This window comes from Anolis carolinensis, chromosome 2 (genome assembly GCF_035594765.1).
Source record: "Anolis carolinensis isolate JA03-04 chromosome 2, rAnoCar3.1.pri, whole genome shotgun sequence".
Taxonomy (NCBI): Eukaryota; Metazoa; Chordata; class Lepidosauria; order Squamata; family Dactyloidae; genus Anolis; species Anolis carolinensis.
Window position 1 is genome coordinate 88,414,642 of NC_085842.1, and position 22,447 is coordinate 88,437,088.

General features: G+C 46.3%; 1 protein-coding gene across 12 annotated transcripts in view; it reads right to left on the minus strand.

Annotated features, from left to right (window-relative positions):
* The window catches only part of nsd1 (nuclear receptor binding SET domain protein 1), a 71,080-nt gene extending 63,124 nt beyond the window's left edge, over positions 1–7,956 (minus strand). For 2 of the 12 annotated variants that reach the window (XM_062970183.1, XM_062970178.1), the window contains exons 1-2: positions 6,050–6,384; positions 4,454–5,373 (exon numbers count right to left, since the gene is read on the minus strand). In XM_062970183.1, the coding sequence (XP_062826253.1) occupies positions 4,454–5,353 (900 nt within the window). In that variant the 5' untranslated portion in view covers positions 5,354–5,373; positions 6,050–6,384. Of the gene's footprint in view, positions 1–4,453; positions 5,374–5,630; positions 5,814–6,049; positions 6,388–6,659; positions 6,955–7,836 lie in introns of those variants that run through there. The other 10 variants (XM_008104944.3, XM_016991542.2, XM_062970182.1 and 7 more) reach the window with 10 other exon arrangements.
* Positions 7,957–22,447: the final 14,491 nt, after the last annotated feature.

The window sequence follows — 22,447 nt, forward strand, 5'->3', positions numbered from 1 at the left end:
GCTATCACACTACAGTCAGGTTGTCTGAAACATTCTGCTAAAAACGGGATGTCACAGAAAAAATATATTTCATTACACGTCAAGGGTAAATTCATTTAAACCATGAGTGCAACTACAGTGCACCCAGGGGCCAATTTTTGCTCCTGAAACCCACTGAGAGTACTGACAAAAACACCCCCAAAATAAAATGAACAAAATCAAAAGTGACCACAAATCCTCTTTGAAAATAAGTTATTTTTTTAATGTTAAACAGTATAGTGGTCCTGCTATTTGCACTGCTAAATCCCTTACTTTTAAATCAAGGTAAAGATCTTATCTGATCTTGAAAGCAAAGCAAAGTCAGTTCTGGTTAACACTTGAAGTCCAAACTGCCAACTGAATACCAGGTGCTGTAGGCTATATTTAAGAGGATGGAACTGGTAAAACCACCTCTGAGCATGACTTGTCTTTAAAACAAGTGGAATTCATAAGTTGACAGGCGACTTGAACACACATAGCCACTTAAGAAAATGCATTTAAATCTATTAAATCTATATCTCCCACTGAATCTTCATACATTTTCTAAATAATAGTGCAGACTCACTCATTAATCCCACCATCGCAGCATGTTGATTTATAACTAGTTAAGAAGGCATCTGTGTATATGTGCCTTCAGGCCATCTGTCAACTTATGGCAACTCCATAAATTTCTTACAGTTTTCTTGACAAAGGTATACTTTACATAATTATCTTGAATTTATTTTTTTTTAACTGATTTTAGAAATTATTTTAAATAACCTCACACATACTATAAGTCAAAAGAATGGGTAGCCAGGGGTAGCATAGTTGATTTTCTTAAGATGAAAATAAATCTCCTTGGTTGTTTATCAAGTAAATATTAATCATCTGAGCAGAGCAAACTGCAGAGATTAGGTGGTTGAATAGAGAAACCAGAGTATATTAGATGGCTCAAGTGGGCACATTGAAAGAAATATCTTCCTAGCAACATGCAATATTGCATTTCTTCTAGCCAAGGACCAGCTGTGACAGACTGCAATGATATCCCCAATATCAAGTTTGTCAATAATATATAAAATTAAATACAGTTAGCCCTCCAGATTTGTGGGTTTAATTTTGATTATTCCTGAGTCTGAGTAACATGTTCTTTTAGAAATCTCTATCTAGGTTCTCCAGTAGTATTCTATGATCACTTTCCATCAAAAGTGGACCATAGAGTTGCCCCAGAGGATCCAGATATTCCTAGATAGGTGTTCTCTCAGGAAAATAAAACGTGTTTTTAAATCAGGTGTTTTCCACTTTCACAGGGTTCCTTTGCCCTTAAGACCAATGAAAGTGGAGGGCTTAGAATAATGACATACTGAATAATAATGAACCTAGAAGAAAAAAAGAAGTATTTTCCGTGTTTCCTAGACTATACATACCAATAGCTTCTAATGCAATGCACTTTACAGAGTGACAGTGATTCCATTTTGAGCTAATGGCAGCAGTCAAGATTCCACAATAGAACTTGAGCTGCCGTTTGTAAATGCTACATAGCAAACTTAAGGTTTTTCTCCAACTCCTCTGTCCTTCCTCACTCAAATGTGAAAGGATGTAAAACTTCTGCTTGCAGCTTGGAACAAACTAGAATTTTTAAATTTCTCCAGGTACATGTTGCTGTTTTACATACATCATACTCAGATTATGAACTACAGTTCAATCCTAGTTTGCAACTTCTTGCGGTTGCACCTTACACCACACATAGTTTGCAATTATATCAGATTAAATGGAAAGCTACAGCTCATTCTAAATTGTGAACAGAAACTTCAAATCTCCTTACAGCTTGGAAGAAGGGAAGAAAAACACAAGGCCAAGGGTTGGCCACTACACCACATTCTTGTCACAATGAACTACGGTTTATTACAATATCTGTCAACGGGACACCGATAGTACTTTTGGACTTAATCACTAAGATACAAAAAGCATTGTGTTTATAGCCACAGTTACTTAAATTTATTCCTGCACACAAAGTGAGAAGTCATCAATTAATCTTCAATTAATCTATTATTTCCAAATTAGGATGCTAAATACAGTCGCTTCAGAGAATGCTAGAATATTAAGCCATGTAGTGAATGATGTACAGACTAAAATTCTAAACTTGCTAAAGTCTTGATTTTAGCCCTGACATTAAAACAGCAACAATAAATCGCAAAATTAGAAGTTAATTTGAGTCAAGTAACTAAAATTATAGGATTCCCTAGGCTTAAACAAGTGCCATAATTAGTATATCTGGTTTTTCTATAAAAAAAATTCAGAGACTGGGTAATTCTTAAAATAGAGGTGCTGCTGGATTATTAACAATTTGGAAATGAGAACAATTTGGATACAAAGTCACATCAGCAGTGACTTGAGTGTATAGCTGCCCTGATTCTTTTACTCCTTGTCCTTTTGGTGTCATTTTTTAAACACACACAAACATACAATGAGCTAAAACTATGCCACAGACTAATAATATGACTGCTCCTGTAAAAAAATAGCTTCAACAGAAATAATTACACAAGTGACAGGTGGCAAGTGGTAAAGAGGCCTTCTACTGTTCAAAGGAGGAAATGCCCCTTTCAATATGGTGCCTTCTCCAATCTATGCAAGCATTACGCAAAAAGAACAGGTGCTTTGTTGCAAAACAATCTATTTTAACCCATGTGTAAACTTAATTCATATAATTAATCAAGATTTAATTGTGCTTTCTCTAACTAAATGACAACTTTTGTGACCATTGTATCTTTTTCTTAAAAATCATCATCTCTTTAGATTAGCAACATTATATCCACTTCACACGAGATATAATAGACTGCCATAACTCTGCCATAACTTCTCTTCTAGAATTAACAGATACCTTGCTCTTCAGTATCCACTAGGATTTTGTTCTAGGACTGCCATGGATACCAAAACCCATGGATGCTGAAGTGCCGTAATATACAATGGCATAGTTGTATATAGGGAATACCAGAATGGCAAAATCAAGGGAATTATTCAAAAATATTTTCAGGCCATAGATGGTTGAATCCATTAATATGGAGGGCCGAGTGTATGAACAATGTAGCTGAGCCAGTTCAGGTATAAAGTCCTCTATCACATCCAAATCAGTCTTAATATAATGAAATAAAACAATGACATACCATAAAAATGAACACACATCTTTTCAATTTAGCCTTTTAAACTGTTCTGATGCTGATTTATTGTATTTATTTTAATGGTTAATGTTTAATTTGTTTTAGTAATGTTATTAGCCACCTTGAGTGCTATTTTTACATGGGAACACAAATTTACAATAATATAAATAAAATTTACACAATAGTTTGTGTATGTCATTACGTAGTACAAAAGTGTCCAACCAGCTTCCTCGCAGAAATAATTGTAGAGTAATCTCATGCTTATTTACTCAAGACAACATCTCCACTGTCTTCACTGAGGTTTGTAGCTCAACCAAAAGTTACCTTTGGATTACAAATCCCAGAATCCCAATTCCAGAATGGCTTGGGGATGTGAGAAGCTATATTCCCAAGACCTTTTCTGAGCTCTGCTTTTATAGGGTTGAATCTGTATACATTACTTACATGCTACGTAAATCTACAAATTTCAAAGTGACCCTGCCACTGCTACTCACAGTCAACACGTACCCCAGTTCTTCTGTTATAGTCAACCATTCTTAAGAATGCAACCACACATTTGAAATATGCATGACTTAATCTGCAAAAGAAAAAGCAATGGAAGCTAGACTAGAAGCTGAAAACCTGGATTTTCACATGAAACTTTTCTACTAGTATCATTTTACTAGTAGAACTTATTCTCCAACCAGAGCCACTTCACACATGACATTTCGCCTATAGGACACACATTTTGAAAGAGGAAATTAAAACACCTTTTTACATTACATTAGTTTACACCATAACACATGTGCATTATGAATCTGTACTGACAACTGGAAGGAACTGTCTGAAGTATGCAACAAGTGAGAAGTCATAGATAACTGATGTAACTTAAAACACTATGTATTAAGCAGTCCTATCAATCTTCCAAATCCAAAAACCTAGAAGGACAGGGATTTTTAAAGCACCAAAAATAATCATGTTACTTTAATTTTAAAATCTTAACTCAAAATTTGCTTAACGCGAGCAACAGAATATTTTCTGTCCCAATCGTAATTTGGATTTCTAGCAGGGCCGATTTTTAAACATCCCCAATTTAATAATCAAAACTAAAAAAGAAAATTTTCAGAGTGCTAAATTGTTGTACTTTTAAGTCTTGCCTAAGTTAACTTCACTTCTGGTTTGCAAACTGAAACCTATCCAAGTGACCCCTGCAACCTATTAACTCCTCCCTTGCATGCTTCTCCACACCAGTAAGAGGCCAGAAGAACACCACATCAAACTTATTTCCCCATAAATAAATTGTGAGAGATCTTAATGTATACCCCAAGACTGCTTACAGCTGGCATTCTTGTTGCTGGTGATTTTGACGTAACGGATGCTTCAAGTCTTTCTATCAAGTTTCCAAGTGTGGCGGGACTCTGGCCTGGATCTTCCTTCTCAGATACCTTTGTCACATTGCATGGCTTTTCTTTCTTCCGTTCTGTATTTCCAGGCAAATACATGGGGTACATGCATACTTTCTCATGTCTACTTCCTACAGCAGAGTTACTCTGTATTCGCTCTGGAAGGACAGGGGTTGGAAACAGGCCCGAAACCATCTCATTGTGCCTCATCTTTACAGGAGCCCTTTGCTGGGTCTCCTGAATGCGTTCTGCCCTGCTCTGGGGCTCTGCCTTCGTGTTGCAGATGGCCGCTGCTCGCTTTTCCATCAGGAACTTAATGTCCTCCCCCGGATGTTCTTCTGCTGCTGAGAAGAAAGATGCCTCGGAATCCATCTCTCCTTCGCCTTCATCCAAACAAGGAGTGAGGCTGTTGAAATCCAGGAGCCGTGCTGAGTCGTGGCTGGTGAAATTGTCGTCCTCCTCCGACGAACTGCTTCTGCCTTCCGGTTCCTGCAAACAATCAGAGCCATCTTTTGAGCCATTCAGATACTCAGCACTGATCATGGAGGCCAGGTCCTGCAGCCTGCGCAAGGGGATGTAGCAAGGGGAGGAGGGGTCCAGGCCCTCGCAGGCCGCCAAAGGCACTGCTGTGGGGGGCAAGTGCGGCAGGCTGCGGCCACGGCTGGGCCGGGGGCTACTAGGGCTGCGACCCTCCCCCCCACTCCTCGCCTCCTCCTCCTCCTCCTCCTCCTCCTCTGCCTCCTGCGGTGCCTCTAATGCCAAAGGGCGGGCGAAGGCGGGCAGGCAGCCCCTCCTGCTCACTTCGCAGGCCTGATCCATCCTGCAGGGCGGGCATCAACCTGTGAAGCAAACACAGCAACAATGGGGTCAGGCAGAGCCTCCAGGGCCTTGGTCTCCAAAATGGCAGCCACTGCTACTAGTGCTGCTGGGGCTGCTGCTCCTGCTCCTCCTCCACAGCGGCAGCACACGGTTCCTGGCCCAGAGAGGCCGCACGCAGCCTGCCACTAGCAGTATGCTTTACTGAGGAGAGAACAGCGCCTCCTCCTCTCCACCTTCCTCCCCCCAAAACCCCAGCGTTACAACCGACCTACCCTACCTTCAAGCTAAGGTTGCCCTCACAATAGCGCAGCCTTCATCCTGCCGAGCAAGAGCAGGCCTGGCCTGGGCGCCTTGGCTCGGCTCCTGCTCCTTCCCCGCCTCGCCTGGCCTCGCCTCTCTCTCTCTCTCTCTCCCGAAAGCCGCAGCTGCTTCAAGCAAAGGCTTCTGGACCTTTCACCCCCTCCCTCCCTCCCCGCTTGCCTCCGCCCGGCCTCCGCACTAGGCCCCACTGCACTGCTTGACAAGGGGACCCCCACCCTATTTCCTGCGGGGAGGAGGACGACGGCGACGAGGAGGTGCTTTGCAGGCGTCCTATGCAAAGGCCGGGTGGAACCTGAAGAGCAATTTTTTTCCAGCGGGGAAGGGTTTTGTTGTTATTTCTTTTTTAAAGGAAAAAAAGTCTGGCCTGCAGGTTACCTGCCCCTTTTCCTTTCCCTTCCCTTCCCTTGCCGGCGCCAAACTGAGACAAGAAGGAGCCGACCTGGCTCCTCAGGCCCCCCTTCTTCCAGCTCCTTCTCCAGCCGATTGCTCGTTCCTTTTTTTTTTCCCCTTCGCGCGCGCGGCCCCGCTGCGCGCGCCAGAAAGGAGCGAGAGCGCCTCCGCGACTTGGCGCGTGCGTGCCGTGTGTGCGCGCGCGCTCCCTGAATGACTGGCTGACTCTTGGGGTTCAGCTGCAGCAGCCTCTGCAGCTGCAGCCAACCCTTCGCTGTCCAATCAGCGCGTCCTCGCGCACCGACTCGTCTCCCCCCTCTCCTTCCCTCCACTCCATCCCCCCTGTGCTCTCCGCTGCCCCCCAGCGGTTGCGGCATCTCCCTGCAAGTGCTGCCCAACATAAGGGCCTTCCTTCCAAGGGCCGGCTGGTGGAGAAGGCCTTTCCCTCTCCCTCTCGCCTTCCCTGCCTGCCTTGACCCACACGCAGCACATGGCGCCGCGGCTCCCTGGCCCTCCCGTGCCTTTTCCTCGCCCCGGCCTCTTCCCTTCCCTGCGCCCTCCCCACGCAGGCGCTCCAAACACGGTCGCTCCCTACCAAGGGCTCCCCCAGCGAGGCCAGGCCTAGTCGGGCTCCCTCAGCCAGCGCTGCAAGGAGCAAGGAGCAGGAGCGAGCCAAGATGGTGGCTGTGGGGCTCGCCCACCCGCGGACCCACCCGCCCGGAAGGCTTCCCTGCGGCTGCTGGGCTGGGAGAGACGCAGGCCGCCCCCATCTTCCCGCCCAAACCGGGGAGGAGGGGGGCGCACAAAAGAGGTCACCTTGCCCCCTGATCCCCCATCCGACAGCGAGGGCCGCCTCCCTCCCTCCCTCCGCTCGCCCGCCCCCTCCCTTCTCCCCCGCCTGTTATTCAGGGGAGGGGGCACCGACGTCTCCTAAGACAAATGGCCGGATTATGGCGCCCTGGAAGGGAGGCCAAGCCTTATTTTCCTGGCCCAGGAGGAGCAGGCCGCTCCCAGAAGCCCTGCTGCAAGGACGGGGAAAGTGGAGGGATCCATCCAGGCCCCTTTTCTTGGGGGCCTGGGCTGGAAAGGGAGCGCTTTATGGCCTGAGAGGCTCCTAAGACGGAGCGAGACTCGCTTGGCTTGGAGAGAGATTCCCTCGCTCGCTCTTTCAGAGCTGCTCCACAAACCCAAAAGGGAAGGAAGAGGCTGGTCTCCTTTGGGGCCCTAAAGACCGGCGCCCCGCTTCGAGGCCCACCAAGAAAGACACCCCTCCCTTTGCTTTTTATTTGGGGGGGGGGGTTGTGGCTGCTTCTTATCTCTGTGCGCGCTTCCGATTGCAAAGGAGGGGGAGGCGAGTGCGCCTGCGAGAGGGCAGCCCCAGCCGGCGCTTTCACAACTTGGCGTCAGAGCAGCCCCCCCTCTCCGTCCCCCTTTCCGCGGCCCAGGCCTCTTCCCCCTCCTTTCCGCCCCCCTTTTGCCGCTACTTCTCCCCGGGAGGCGCAAGGAGGGCTGTATTGACACGGGGCAGGAGCAGCAGGCCTCTCTCCCTCTCTCCCTCCCTCCCGCGGCTCCTTCTTCGCTCGTGAATGCAACCGGCCCTGTTGCCCGCCTCCCCCCTTCTCCGTATCTCCGCGCTGCAACCTGCAATGCAAGCGGCCATTTAAGAGCTGCCAGCTGAGCCGAGCCAACGGGGGCAACAGCTCCCCCAACTCAGTCGCCTTTCTCTGCAAAGCACCCCCTTCTCCCGCCCGTCTCGGCCTGTTTCCCTCTACCTTGAGATCCCCGCAGCCAGACCTCCGTGTGCAGCCTGCAGTGCTGAGGAGCCCGGGATCGCCTATGCCCCCCCCCCAATAATATAAATACTGTATCTATATTTTAAAATGGCCTCATCCTCAGCAAAACTCTTCCTCCTCGTTGAGTGTGTGCACCCAGGTGCTAATGGTAGACAGGCCAGGGTGGGAGGTGGCCCAAGGCCATTATAAGCACGTTTGTTTGCAGAAAATGGTTGCCACTCGCAGGCTTTCTGGGAGAAGGAAGCGCCCTGCCGGGTGGAGTAGAGCAAGGGGTGGGTGGGCAGCACACTCTGGGGCAAGGCAGGTTGAAGCGCTCATTAATGGTGAAATGGGGAAAGTGTGCCTAAGTGTGCCACTGACTTCCTAAGCAAGCCTGGACGCCTCACTCCTGTTCTGACTCAGTTTTGAACTTTTGTGTAGCAGTAGTGCCAATAGTAAAACTAAGGAAGAACTTCACTATGTTGAGCACCAATGAGACGGTAACTACCAATCACTTTTCACAACATTTCAGACTTCCAGATCTGCTGGATCACAAGTCCCATCAGGTCCAGCCAGGATGATGGGATGTCAAATCCAGTGCAGGCTGGGAAAGGCTGCTCTCTCACTTTTGGAATCAGAGATTCCTCGCTTCAGACAGCAGAGTCAGCCATCTCTGGCCCTCCCTGTGTTGTTAGAGGGCAAGTTTTATCATTTCTTACCACTGGTTATGCTGGCTGGGACCTATGGGTCCCCAGATGTTTTGGCATTCAACTCCCAGAAATCCTAACAGCTGGTAAACTGGCTGGGATTTCTGGGAGTTGTAGGCCCAAACACCTGGGGACCCACAGGCTGAGAACTACTACCATGAGCATACTTTCAATATGTTGTTGAAGGCTTTAATGGCCAGAATAACTGGGTTGCCGTGAGTTTTCTGGACTGTATGGCCATGTTCCAGAGGCATTCTCTCCTGACATTTCACCCACATCTATGACAAGCATCCTCAGAGGTGTGAGGTCTGTTGGAAACTAGGAAAGTGGGGTTTATATATCTGTGGAAAGTCCAGATCGGGAGAAAGAACTCTTTGTCTGAGGCAAGTGTGAATGTTGCAACTGATCACCTTGATTAGCATTTAATGGCCTTGCAGATTCAAAGCCTGGTTGCTTCTTGCCTGGGGGAATCCTTTGTTGGGAGGTGTTAGCTGACCCCGATTGTTTCATGTCTGGATTTCCTCTGTTTTCAGAGTGTTGTTCTTTATTAATCATCAAGGAACATGATAACTTTTGATAACTTTGACATGATGGCTGGAGAATTCTTGGAGCTTGTTATTCAAAAAGTTACTTCACCAAATGACTGAGATTTAATAAGGGTTGTAGTTAAGCATCATCTGGAAACCCCAATTTCCTTCTTCCTCAGTGCTTTGATTGTGTGTTCTTGCATGGCAGAATGGGGTTGGATGGGATGGCCCTTCTGGCCTCTTCCAACTCTAGGATTATATGATTATATTTCCTGGCTTGGTAAGGAAACAACTGTTGGACCTCTGATCACCACAGGCAATACCGAGAAGTCTTGGGTGTCAAGCAACTTGCTTTCATCACAAGTAGCATCAGCTATTAGCTTTGCCCAATTTCTCAGCCCCAAATTAATCTACCTAGACTTCTGCATTTAAGCTAATATTTTTTAGCACAAAGCCCTTTGAGGATGAGCCTCCAGTTGTGTTGGGCTTTAACTCTTTATCAGTCCTAGCCAGAGTTGCCATAGATTTATTTATTTATCATGTCAGAAGTGAACTGAAGGTACAGTTGTAATGTATTTAAAAACACATAGTTAAAAAACCTTGCCATTATATTAAATGTCCTTTGACCAGTAGCTGGCCACTTGGAGTGCCTCTGGGGCTGATGTAATGAAGGACCTCCATTGTGCATGTGGCAGGGCTCAGACTGCATTGTAATAGGTGATCTGTGGTTTGCTCTTCTCCACACTCGCATGTTGTGGACTCCACTTTGTGGTGCCATTTCTTAAAGTTGGCTCTGCATCTCGTGGTACCAGAGTGCAGTCTGTTCAGCACCTTCCAAGTTGCCTAGTCTTCTGTGTGCCCAGGAGGAGTCTCTCACTGGCGTCAGCCACTGATTGAGATTCTGGGTTTTAGCCTGCCACTTTTGGACTCTCGCTTGCTGAGGTGTTCCTGTAGATTTTAGAAAACTATTGATTTAAGGCATTGGCATGCTGGCGGATATCTGAACAGGGGATAGGCCAGAGATGTCACTGCTTTTGTCCTTTCATTGTTGGCTGCTATGCCCAGCGGATGTCAGGTGGTGCAATACCGGCTAAACAGTATAATTTCTCCAGTTGTGTGGGGCGTAGACATCCTGTGATAATGCGGCATTTCTCATTAAGAGCCACATCAATTGTTTTAACATAGTGAGATGTGTTCTACATTGAGCATGCGTATTCAGCAGCAGAGTAGCAAAGCGCAAGGGCAGATGTCTTCACTTTATCTAGTTGTGATCCCCAGGTTGTGCCAGTCAGCTTTCGTATGATATTATTTCTAGCGCCTACTTTTTGCTAATCAAGCAGTGCTTCCTGTAAGTCAGAGCACAGTCCAGGGTAACTCCCAAGTATGTTGGTGTGCTGCAATGCTTCAATGAGATTCCTTCCTAGGTAATCCTCAGAGCTCGAGATGCTTGTCTAGTCTTAAGGTGAAAAGCTGGTTTTCCTGTAATGGACCGTAAGAGCACCATAGCTATCTGCCCTTGATCTACATGGAAGGCAGTTGGATATATTCGTCACAGTATTTCTCTTGGCCAGTGTTCTTGTTTTCCTCAACCAAGGATCTAAACAAAAGAAATTCAGGAACTGGCTGTAGTTTTATGGAAGTTGCAGCTGAAGGTATCTGGAGGGCAAGAGGTTGAGGAAGCTGGCCTGTCTGGGTATGTGTCTTCAAGTTGCTTGCTGAATGAGGACAGCCTCATTAATTTCATAGGGTTTTCTTAGGCAAGGAATACTCAGATGCAGTTTTGCCAGTTTACTCATTTGCAGTCTCCATCTAATTAGTAACCAGCGCTAACTTTGCTTAGCTTCCAAGATAAATGGGATCTGGTACCTTGGGGACATTTAGGCCAAGACTGTCCTAGTAGGTGTGTGGCTGGACATCGCCAAATTCCAGTTAGCTTCAATGCTCACCAGGAAGCCCATGGGCAAAGGAATTGGGGAGGCCCACTTCACTATTAAGAAGGCTGTTTTCTAAAAGTGAATTGGCCTCCCAGTTTACTTGGTCATGGGCTTCCTGGTGTGTATTGAAGCTAACTGGATTTTGTCAATGGCCAGCTACACACCTACTTGTTATAGAGTGGAAAAATAAAAAGCCTCCTCCACCATTTAAAATCTTAGAGATTGAAACCTGCTGTTAAGATGCTAGGCCCAAATAATTGACAGTAAAGGATATTGTTCCTTATTTTTTATAGTGAGCCTATGGTTGCCGGGGAAATTAGGATGTTCACATTCTGCTTCCTGATAATACTACTAATATTTTGTATTTTATCATGTTCTTGAGTATTCCAAACTGCTTGAAAGCAACATCTTGGTAGCAAACTGTGAAAGAAGAGTATGGTTGTAACATCTCTACTAATACCTAAGGAATGCTGCTTCATAGTTTTGAAAATCTGTGCTGTTAATCATATTTACTGAAATGAAGCGGATCACTCAGCTGATCTCAGATCTTAATAGAAATATTTCACTCACGATGAGTCACCAAGTTCAGAGCATGATCAAGTCAAGTCCCTTCCGTCACTCTGTTGCCTTCTTGGTGCATTGGACTCAGAGGTTGAGAAGTTACTTGTTAAAAATGATTAGTTACAGTTATCGTTCTAGTGTTTTTTTTTCTATTGCTTACAAAGTTGCCATAAAAAGGCCAACTCTCTTTTTAAAAAGTAACTGTGCTTCCCCATTTCTTGAAATTAACTAACACAAGATACCTTTTTGTTACATTTTTAAAAAGATCTGGAAATGACACACCAGTGGCTTGTAGTGTAAAATATTTTTAAAAAATTATCTTGGCCACCTTGTATTGCCTGAATACTCACAAAACCACAGGACACAGTAGCACAGGCCTCCATTTCAACCATATTGTATTCCTTTAGCAACATGTAATGAATCCACACCATATAACCATACAAGCAACTTCAAAAAATACAATTAAACTGCAAAAAGATGAACACCATAATTGAGGAAGTTACCTAATTTCCTGTAAGTAGTTGGTTGTAACTAGCTATTTCTAAAGTCTGATTGAACCACAAACCCTATTAATCCTAAAGCCTGCTAGTAGGAGGGCACCAGGTTGGCAAAGACTGGCTTCTCAAATAAGTTGGGCCTCTCCAGATCCCTTAGCTATTAGGGCATGACAGGGCTTCACAGCTAAATACTAATCAGGGTAACAATACAATATAACACAACACGGTGAGGTCTGGCTTTATCCCCCCACTTCTCTGATTCCCTGCTACCAAGGCCTCCAAATTCCTTTCTAGGTAAATCTACCAACATTGTAGGCAGGGCTTCAGGGCTTGTAGCCTCCAGACATTTCACTTCTGCCCAATCACAGTCCCTGCCTTCCTCTCTTATGGGTCTGTGGGGTCAGTCCAAACTCACCTTTTACTTGTCTTAAAGAAACCACTGGCTCTGGTGAAAGCTTTGTCTAATATTTCAGAATGAAGATTTATCCAATAATATTGCAGCATCTCATCTGATAGTTGGATTCCAGCCAAGAGACAATGGTAAATTAGATGTTTGATATAAAATATTGTAATTAAAGAATAGCACCGGAATTATTTTTTTAAACCCACAATAATCTTGGGGTAATGAAGTGAAGTAACTATATTCTGGAACAATTCTGTGATCTTCTGCTCTCCTTGTTTCAATACTCTGCCTATTAAATAAACAGAATAGCCATATGCTGGCAGTTGCCAGGAGATTGTATTAATTGTCATGGAGCTGGGAGCTGATCCTGCTGAACCAGTGTCATCCACATTGGGCCCAGATAGAGCATTTCTATTTTAGCACCTCGCTCAGAAGCAAGACCTTGACAATAATTTGGAGCAAAATCAGAATATAAAGTCATCTAAATAGTTTGCTGATACAGCTTGGCACCCTTCTTAGCTATAGGGCATGGACAAACACATGGACGCACAAACTAGTGTGGGTAAGATATAAGTGTACAGTTTCCTCCATTAATACAATTGGTCACTGCAGATCTGTCAATTGGTTTGCATCTCTTTTTCCTTATTTCCCACACTGCACTTGGACCCAGGCAGGCCAGGTATATACTGACACTGCACAATTATAACCATCTTGATATCACCACATACATGCTACAAGTTTCAGAGATTAAGGCCAGGATACCTGTGGCCAAGCAATATCAGGGTGTGGTCAGGAAGGCAAATGCTTTAATGAGAAATATCACACAAACTAAATAAGGCTGCAGCAGTGTGTTTTTGCCAGAACCTACTGAAAAGGGCAGGTTCTACCTCTCTTATCCCTCCAGCTACATTCACTAAATTAAAATGTCCTTTTTACTTTGAACTCAGTTCAGTGGGTAAAGGAGAAAAACACAGACCCCGCCCCCCGGGTTAAAATATTTAAGTTACCAAGATGGCACTGCGGCAGAGCATTCCACAGATGGCGGTAGCCTGAAGTTCAGTCAATCAGTTATGCAAATGTTCGCAGGACTGGAAGAGCCCAGCAGCAGCTATCAGCGATACATCTAGCAACTATCTTTCCCTTTTTTATTAGTTTATTTCAAAGTAACCCCTTAATAAAGATGCACCTCTGTGTGTTACCCTCTATGCCTGCTTCTATGTCTCTTTTTGACTCTTTTGGCTTTCTCTTCCCCTCTTGCGTTTTGGCAGCTAGCCCCGGTAACCCCATGGCCCTCCAGGCCCTTCCAAAGAGGCTTCCCTCTTTCCTTAGTTCCCTTCCTTCACCCCATATGTAAGCATTTTCATCCCAATCTTCCCCATGGATACCCATGCCCCCAGAGTCTTGGGTCCCCCTCAGTACCAGGGATCCCTTCTGTATGTACACCCTTGTCCTGCATATACCAGGCCTCCAGAGTCATTGAGTCCCCCTCGGTATCTGTGGACCCCTCTTGTGTATGTAATGTCTTATCTAATGTTTAATATAAAACTTTGGAGAATGAAGCCACCCAGCATGACTTTGGTGACCTTTCATCAGCACCTCTTGCCCTCGAAGTCCCCTCTAGCACTTCCTGGTCTTCGGCACAAAGGACTCACAGGCCCATGAACTCTGGGTCCAATATATCTCTATTGGCCCCATAAACCCAGCTGTACAGAGAACAACAGGATCCTGATGCCAGACCACTTGTCTTTTGTGCAGCTACTTGGACATGACAATATCACCTGGCATTTTCTTCCCTGATCCTGGGATGTCTTGCCTCATTTTCCACAATGACATTTCCCCTTTCCCAGGACTGGATTTGCTAATCCTATCACTTTGAACAATATACAGTATGGACTACAATGGATATGGACAACGGATCTATCCATGACCATTTAAATTGCTCTATTTTAGGTTGACAGGATGAATTGGGACTGTCCATACCAAATTGTGACAGATGGAGTGTATGCCGCTTTTATAAATCATTCTGAACCTATACCTGTTCTATGATGAAGTATCTGTTGATATCCGCAGCAGGGCCTTCTCAGCGATTGCCCCTTGGATATGGAACTCCCTCTCTGGTGAAATTAGATCAGCCCCCTCCCTCCTGTCCTTTAGAAAGATGGCAAAGACCTGGCTGTGGGACCAAGCCTTTGGGGTAGTGCAATGAGGCAATAAGAGGAAACCTATTCTGCTGACCGGAGCCAGCATAGTGTCCTGAGTTGGTTTAAACAGCTGATTTTAAAGCAGATATAACTGATTTTAATGTTTAATGTTTTTAATGTTTTAATGTTTGTGTATATTTATAATTATTTTATGTCCCGGCATAGAATGCTTGCCATATATATGTTGTGCTCCACCCTGAATCCCCTTCGGGGTGAGAAGGGCGGAATATAAATGTTTTAAATAAATAAATTTAGCTCTTGCACCTAAAACAGCCTAGTGGTGTAACTGCCCCATGGCCTCCAGGAGGTGCAGGTAGGGCCCCTAGCAGCGAATGTGTTCTTGGTGGTATTTTTTTGGTCAGGTTTCCCAGTAAGAGCAAACCAGCAAAAATCTTTCCTCAAATGTGCTTTGTTGGAAGTTTCACATTTGCAAGGGTTGTGGACAACACAATGAACATGAAATATATATTTTGATAAGGATTACATTAAAATATAATGACATTCTGTACTTAATATATAATTAGTACTTTTCCAGTTGATTGGGGTCTATAATTTGCTGCTAACCGATTTTATATATTATTATATCTTTCAAATTCACTGGTTTTACAGTGGACGACAAAAACAAGAAACAAATACCGAGAAAGACAAATACATTTGCAGCCTCATCAAGCCCTGGGCCCACCTCTGTACTGCCATGCCCTAGTTATTTGTATTGCTTCTCCTTCCCTCCCGCTGCTTGTCAGCCATGGTTCATGGGGCCATATCTACGATATGGAGATGCATCCCTGCTGCATTAGTCTGATTGAAACAGTTGATTTTGTCTGTACTGGATTATTCTGGCTTCATATATTTCAGTTTTTCTGGCTGTTGCTGTAATTTATTCTTTCACAGTTTCCAAAGCTTCTTCAATTTTTCTGGTGTTCAGCCAGTACTTTCTGATCAGGTATTGCTTGATTTTGTCATTCTTCAGTTTCTTCTCCTTCATATTTTTCAGGTTACTTGCATCTGATCATAGATTTTTGATATTCAACTCCAACCTGACCTTCCATTTTGGTTTTCCAGTTGATTTTCTTTGAGGCTGCATTGGTTGTAGGAGCCCAGGCTCTTCTCTTACTATCACTGCTGTACTGTAGGAAAACTGGTTTGTTTGTTCAATGGATGTTATTCGGACAATAGAAAGTAATGTATTCACATCTTTCGTGAGAGGTGCCAGATGTCTCTTGGTGTCACGACCCAGGCTACAGAGCACCAATAACCATACGCAGAGGCCAGATTCTATCTAATATCTTTATTAAGGAAATATATAAAGTTAGTAAAAGCAAATGTAAAAGTTAGTCCAGAAGCAGACCTTTCAGGAAAGGTCAAATTTAGTCCAAAGAAACAATGTCCAATATGAAATATTAAGGTCCAAAGTTGTAATCCAATAACCGAAACACTCACTTTGCCAGGCAAAGTGAGGGGAGATGACAAGGTCCTTTAGTCCATGAACTTGAGCAAGGCTAGGAAATAACTTGATACTTGAAACAAGGCTTGAAACGTGGAACAAGGTAACGAGGAACAAGAACAAGGTCCGTGGAATAACTTGGTAAAATCCGTGAAACAAGGCAAGGTTTAGTCCTGGGAAACAAGGCAAGGTCCGTTGGTAAACAAAGGCTGGGAAACAGGAGCGAAGGCTGGAAACAAGGCTAGGCTTGAGCAGGGACGAGGCTTGAATCGGAGCGCGCTGTCCAGACACAACTCGCTCCGGAGGCTGACGAATTGACTCCGCGAAGTTACTACGCGGGTAAAACACCTATATAGAGTCTAACTTTCCCGCCGAAGCAGTTCTCTGGGAACCAGAAACGAAAGCTAAACTCTGAGACCAGATGTTTGACTCCTTAAAGGTTCTCACGAAAACAGACTTAATTGGGTACATTCTTAGCTGCTATCCTCGCACTCCTGCGCGAAGCTGCTTCCAAACCCCTCTGTTGTTTACAAAACTCATGGCGAGAGAACACGGGAGATGTAGGCTCAGGGTTTGTTTGACATACTTCTGGGACACAACTTTCTTGCAGGTGCAAGGTTCCCAGATCTGCCTGGGAAAGATCTGGCTGAGAAGATTCCAGTTCTGACTGGGAAGGTAAAAAACCCAAGTTTTCTTCTTCATCAGGCATTACAATGTCATGAGCAGGACTACAAGGCCCATGAGTCATCACACTATCCCCCTCCTCAAGGCCCCTCCCAAACTGGGACTCTCTCCCCGAGGCGCGAGGTCGTGGTTTGGCGGGATAGGTCTGATGAAAGCGACGGGTTAGATCAGGAGCATGGACTGTGGAGGCGTCTTCCCAAGAGCGTTCCTCAGGGCCAAAACCCACCCAGTCAATGAGATATTGCAGGCGGCGGCGGTGAAAGCGAGAATCCAAAATGTCCTGAACCTCGAACTCGTCCTCCCCATCCACCAAAATAGGGACGGGGGCCGGCCGGTCTACATCTGGCCGCACACCATCCGCCGGAAGGAGCAGGGAGCGGTGAAACACTGGGTGAATGCGCATTGAACGCGGAAGTTGGAGTTTGAAAGTCACGGGGTTTAATTGCGCCACCACTGGATAGGGGCCAATGAAACGGGCATCTAACTTCCGGCAAGGGCGATGGGAGGGCAAAAAGCGAGTGGACAGAAAAACCCGATCTCCTACCTTGATTTCGGGGCCCGGCTGGCGATGTTTGTCCGCGTGACGTTTATAGTCCTCCTTGGCTTGTTCCAGTTGCTGGAGCAAAAGTTGTTGCACCGCTGTGAGTTCCTGCAGCCAATCTTCTGCTGCGGGAACTTCTGAAGTTTCAATGACAGGGGGAAAGAAACGTGGATGGAAGCCGTAGTTTGCAAAGAACGGCGTTTCTTTTGTAGAAGCCTGGACTCCATTGTTGTAGGCAAATTCCGACAGTGGTAACAGAGAAGCCCAATTGTCCTGTTGGTAGTTTACATAACAGCGAAGGTACTGTTCCAAAGTGGCGTTGGTGCGCTCCGTTTGCCCATCCGTTTGGGGATGATGAGCTGAAGATAAACGAGAGTCTATGCCCAATAGTTTTTGTAGTGCCTTCCAGAAACGAGAGGTGAATTGGGATCCACGGTCTGTGACCAAACTCTTGGGCAATCCATGTAGTCTGAAAACATGTTGGAGGAATAAATCTGCAGTCTCTTGGGCCGTGGGAAGACCTTCACAGGGAATGAAATGGGCTAACTTGGTGAAAAGGTCCACCACCACTAGGATCGTGGTGAATCCACAGGAAGGTGGTAAGTCAGTGATAAAATCCGCAGAAATTATTTCCCATGGGCGAGATGGGTTAGGAAGGGGGTGTAGAAGCCCTGAGGGCTTCTCCCTTCTTATCTTGGAGCGCTGGCATACTGGGCAGGTGTTAACATATTTTTCCACATCCTTGCGGATCTTGGGCCACCAGAAATCTCTTAGGATCAAATGCATGGTTTTAAATAGTCCGAAATGCCCTGCTGGTTTGCAGTCATGACACAGACGAAGTGCTTTTTCCCTGCCCGGTCCGGGTGGGATATAAACATGATTTCTATAGCAAAGCAGTCCATCTTTAAGCGAAAAGGGAAAATGCAGACCTTGACGAAGTTGGTCCTGCGCCCAGGCATCTGCTTGCTGACTAGCCCTGATTTCTTGAGCACAGATGGGCCCTGGAGTAGAGGGAGTTGAATCAATGGGAGTGGATTTGGTGTTCCCCACTGTGAGCGTGGCAAAGTTCTCGGGTTGTAGTAGTTGGGATTCAAAGGTCTCCTTGCGTCCTGCAGCGTATTCCGGTTTACGTGACAGGGCGTCTGCTTGCTTGGTTTGGGCTGGGGTCACATAATGAATCTGGAAGTTGAAACGTTCAAAGAATAAAGCCCAACGTTGCTGCCTTTGATTTAGCTTGCGGGCAGTTCTTAGATGTTCTAGATTCCGATGATCAGTGTGGACTTCAATGGGAAATTTGGCCCCTTCTAGCCAATGTCTCCAAGTTTCAAAAGCTGCCTTTATGGCTAATAGTTCTTTTTCCCAAATGGTATAGTTCCTCTCTGGTGCGGTTAGTTGACGAGAATAATAGGCACAAGGATGAAGGTGATCTCCCACCGGTTGTAGGAGCACAGCTCCAATTGCCACATCAGAGGCGTCCGCTTGCACCACAAAAAGGGTTTCAGGATCTGGATGCTGAAGGATTGGCTGGGATGTGAATAATTTCTTTAGTTGCTGGAACCCTTTCTCTGCTTGATCAGTCCAGCGGAAGGGCTGTTTTCCACGGATGCAGCTAGTGATTGGGTCAGACCAGCGGGCAAAATCTGGAATGAACTTGCGGTAATAGTTCGCGAACCCCAAGAATCGCTGCACCTCCTTCTTGTTAGTTGGCGCCCGCCATTCCAATACTGCTGAAACCTTGGCTGGATCCATGGAGAGCCCTAGAGGCGAGATACGGTATCCAAGGAAATCTACCTCTTGTAGATCAAAAGCGCATTTTTCCAGCTTGGCATAAAGTCCATGATCCCGCAATCGTTGTAACACCATTTTGACGTGGTTCTCATGTTCTGATTGTGATCTAGAAAACACCAAAAAATCGTCCAGGTAGATTATCAAGAACCTATCTAGATAGTCCTGGAAAATGTCATTGACAAAATGCTGGAACGTTGCGGGAGCTCCGCATAATCCATAATTCATAACTCGGGACTCGAATAATCCGAATTTGGTCTGGAAGGCGGTCTTCCACTCGTCCCCTTCTCTGATGCGAACTAAGTTGTAAGCTCCCCGAAGATCCAGCTTGGTGTAAACCTTGGCTCCTCGAAGTCGGTCTAGTAGATCCGAGATTAAGGGCAGGGGATAGCTGTTCCGCTTGGTGATATTATTCAATGCTCTGTAGTCCACCACCAAGCGTAATTCCCCTGACTTCTTCTTCACAAACATCACTGGGGAGGCGGCTGAGGATTGAGAGGGTCTGATGAATCCCTTGCGAAGGTTTGTCTCTATGAATTCCCTGAGAGCTTCTTGCTCTGGTTCAGTCAGGGAGTAGAGATGTCCTCGCGGGATCGGGGCCCCCTCCACCAAGTCAATGGCACAGTCATAAGGTCTATGTGGGGGTAACTTTTCGGCTTCTTTTTCATTGAATACATCCCAATACTCGGAGTACTTCTTTGGCAAGGTGATAATGGGCTCGGTGTCTGTGGCATGGCAGACCTTGGCTACGAGGCAATGGTTTTGGCAGTACTTTGAAGCAAACTGCAGTTCTCTGTTGGACCAGGAGATGCTTGGGTCGTGAAGCGTCAGCCATGGAATCCCCAAAATCACAGGGAAATGGGGAACCTCAGTAACAAAGAAGGAAATCTCTTCCATATGTTCCCTTATCCACATCCTGGTGGGTTCCGACCACTGGCTTACGGGGCCCGTCTTGAGAGGGCGGCCATCGATGGCTTGCACCACACGGGCATTCTTGAAGTCATGATATTGTAATCCCAGAGAGTCGGCATACTCTCTATCAATGAAATTGTTGGTAGCTCCTGAGTCTATCATGGCGTGGATCATGACGGGTCCCTTTTTTGCTGACCATAAGGTGACCACTAGAAGGAACAGGACCCCGGTTGGCGGCTCTTGAACGGGTTTCTTGACCGGGTTGGCGAGCCTCTCTACGCCCGGTCGTTGGCTTCCCCCGCCGGCTGTGTGCCAGCCGCCTCAGACGCCTTCGTCTCCGTGGAGGACGCCGCCGCAAGACGGGCAGCGGGCTTCCCTTTGGCTGGGCACTCTCTGGCGAAGTGGCCCCCATTCCCGCAATACCAGCAGAGATTTAGGCGTTGGCGGCGGGCCTTCTCGGCGGCATCTAATCTGGGACGCACATTGCCCAACTGCATCGGCACCTCCTCGCTCCCTCTGGGGTATGGGGATGGTGGTGGGGGTCTCCACACTGGACGCGGCTGAACGCTGGCGGGAGCGGGAGGTTTTGCCCCAGCTCTACCGCTCTGGCCTCGTACCCACTGTTTTCTGTTGGCAATCATGACTTCAGCCCGTAAACATTGATCGATGAGTGCTTCCAGCGTTTGGGGAGGATCCACCTTGGAGATTTCCTCCAGCATTTCAATGTTGAGACCCTCCCGAAATTGTCCTCTGAGGGCAACATCGTTCCAGCCGGTGTTGTGGGCCAGCACTCGGAACTCGGCTATGTACTGAGACATGGGTCTGTCTCCTTGGAAGAGGCGGCGGAGTTTGTGCCCGGCGGCCTCCAAATTGTCCTCGATTCCCCAGGTCGCCTTAAGGTGGTCCAAGAAGTGTTGCGCTGACCTTAGATGTGGGGAGGCTTGGTCGAACAGAGCCGTCGCCCAGTTAGCCGCTGGCCCGTCTAGGAGACTGTAAATCCACGCCACCTTGATGTCTTCCTGGGGAAACTCGGCATCACGGGCCTCTAGATAAGCTTGGCATTGGCGACGGAAAACATGAACCTTAGAAGCTTCTCCAGTAAACTTGGTTGGCAACGCCATGGCCGGAAGACGGATTCCGCGTTCCTTCAAACCCTTTATTTCCCCATCCTGTGCATTGAGCTTATCACGGATTCGGTCCACCTCATCCTTGTCGATGGTGTAGGTAATCGGCTGGCCGCTCGGCCCAGGTACGGTTCCGGTAGACATTCTGGCCGAGGTTAATTGGTGCTTAGGGTGGCGGAGTCAAACTGTCACGACCCAGGCTACAGAGCACCAATAACCATACGCAGAGGCCAGATTCTATCTAATATCTTTATTAAGGAAATATATAAAGTTAGTAAAAGCAAATGTAAAAGTTAGTCCAGAAGCAGACCTTTCAGGAAAGGTCAAATTTAGTCCAAAGAAACAATGTCCAATATGAAATATTAAGGTCCAAAGTTGTAATCCAATAACCGAAACACTCACTTTGCCAGGCAAAGTGAGGGGAGATGACAAGGTCCTTTAGTCCATGAACTTGAGCAAGGCTAGGAAATAACTTGATACTTGAAACAAGGCTTGAAACGTGGAACAAGGTAACGAGGAACAAGAACAAGGTCCGTGGAATAACTTGGTAAAATCCGTGAAACAAGGCAAGGTTTAGTCCTGGGAAACAAGGCAAGGTCCGTTGGTAAACAAAGGCTGGGAAACAGGAGCGAAGGCTGGAAACAAGGCTAGGCTTGAGCAGGGACGAGGCTTGAATCGGAGCGCGCTGTCCAGACACAACTCGCTCCGGAGGCTGACGAATTGACTCCGCGAAGTTACTACGCGGGTAAAACACCTATATAGAGTCTAACTTTCCCGCCGAAGCAGTTCTCTGGGAACCAGAAACGAAAGCTAAACTCTGAGACCAGATGTTTGACTCCTTAAAGGTTCTCACGAAAACAGACTTAATTGGGTACATTCTTAGCTGCTATCCTCGCACTCCTGCGCGAAGCTGCTTCCAAACCCCTCTGTTGTTTACAAAACTCATGGCGAGAGAACACGGGAGATGTAGGCTCAGGGTTTGTTTGACATACTTCTGGGACACAACTTTCTTGCAGGTGCAAGGTTCCCAGATCTGCCTGGGAAAGATCTGGCTGAGAAGATTCCAGTTCTGACTGGGAAGGTAAAAAACCCAAGTTTTCTTCTTCATCAGGCATTACAATGTCATGAGCAGGACTACAAGGCCCATGAGTCATCACACTTGGGCACTGTTTTTAAAGTTGGGAATCACTTTCTTACTGCATTTGCTGCAGCATGGCTCATGATTTTATTCTTGAGCTCTTGTTGTCTTGCTGTCAATGTTCCTGGTGGTTCAACAAGTGCTTCAAGTGCT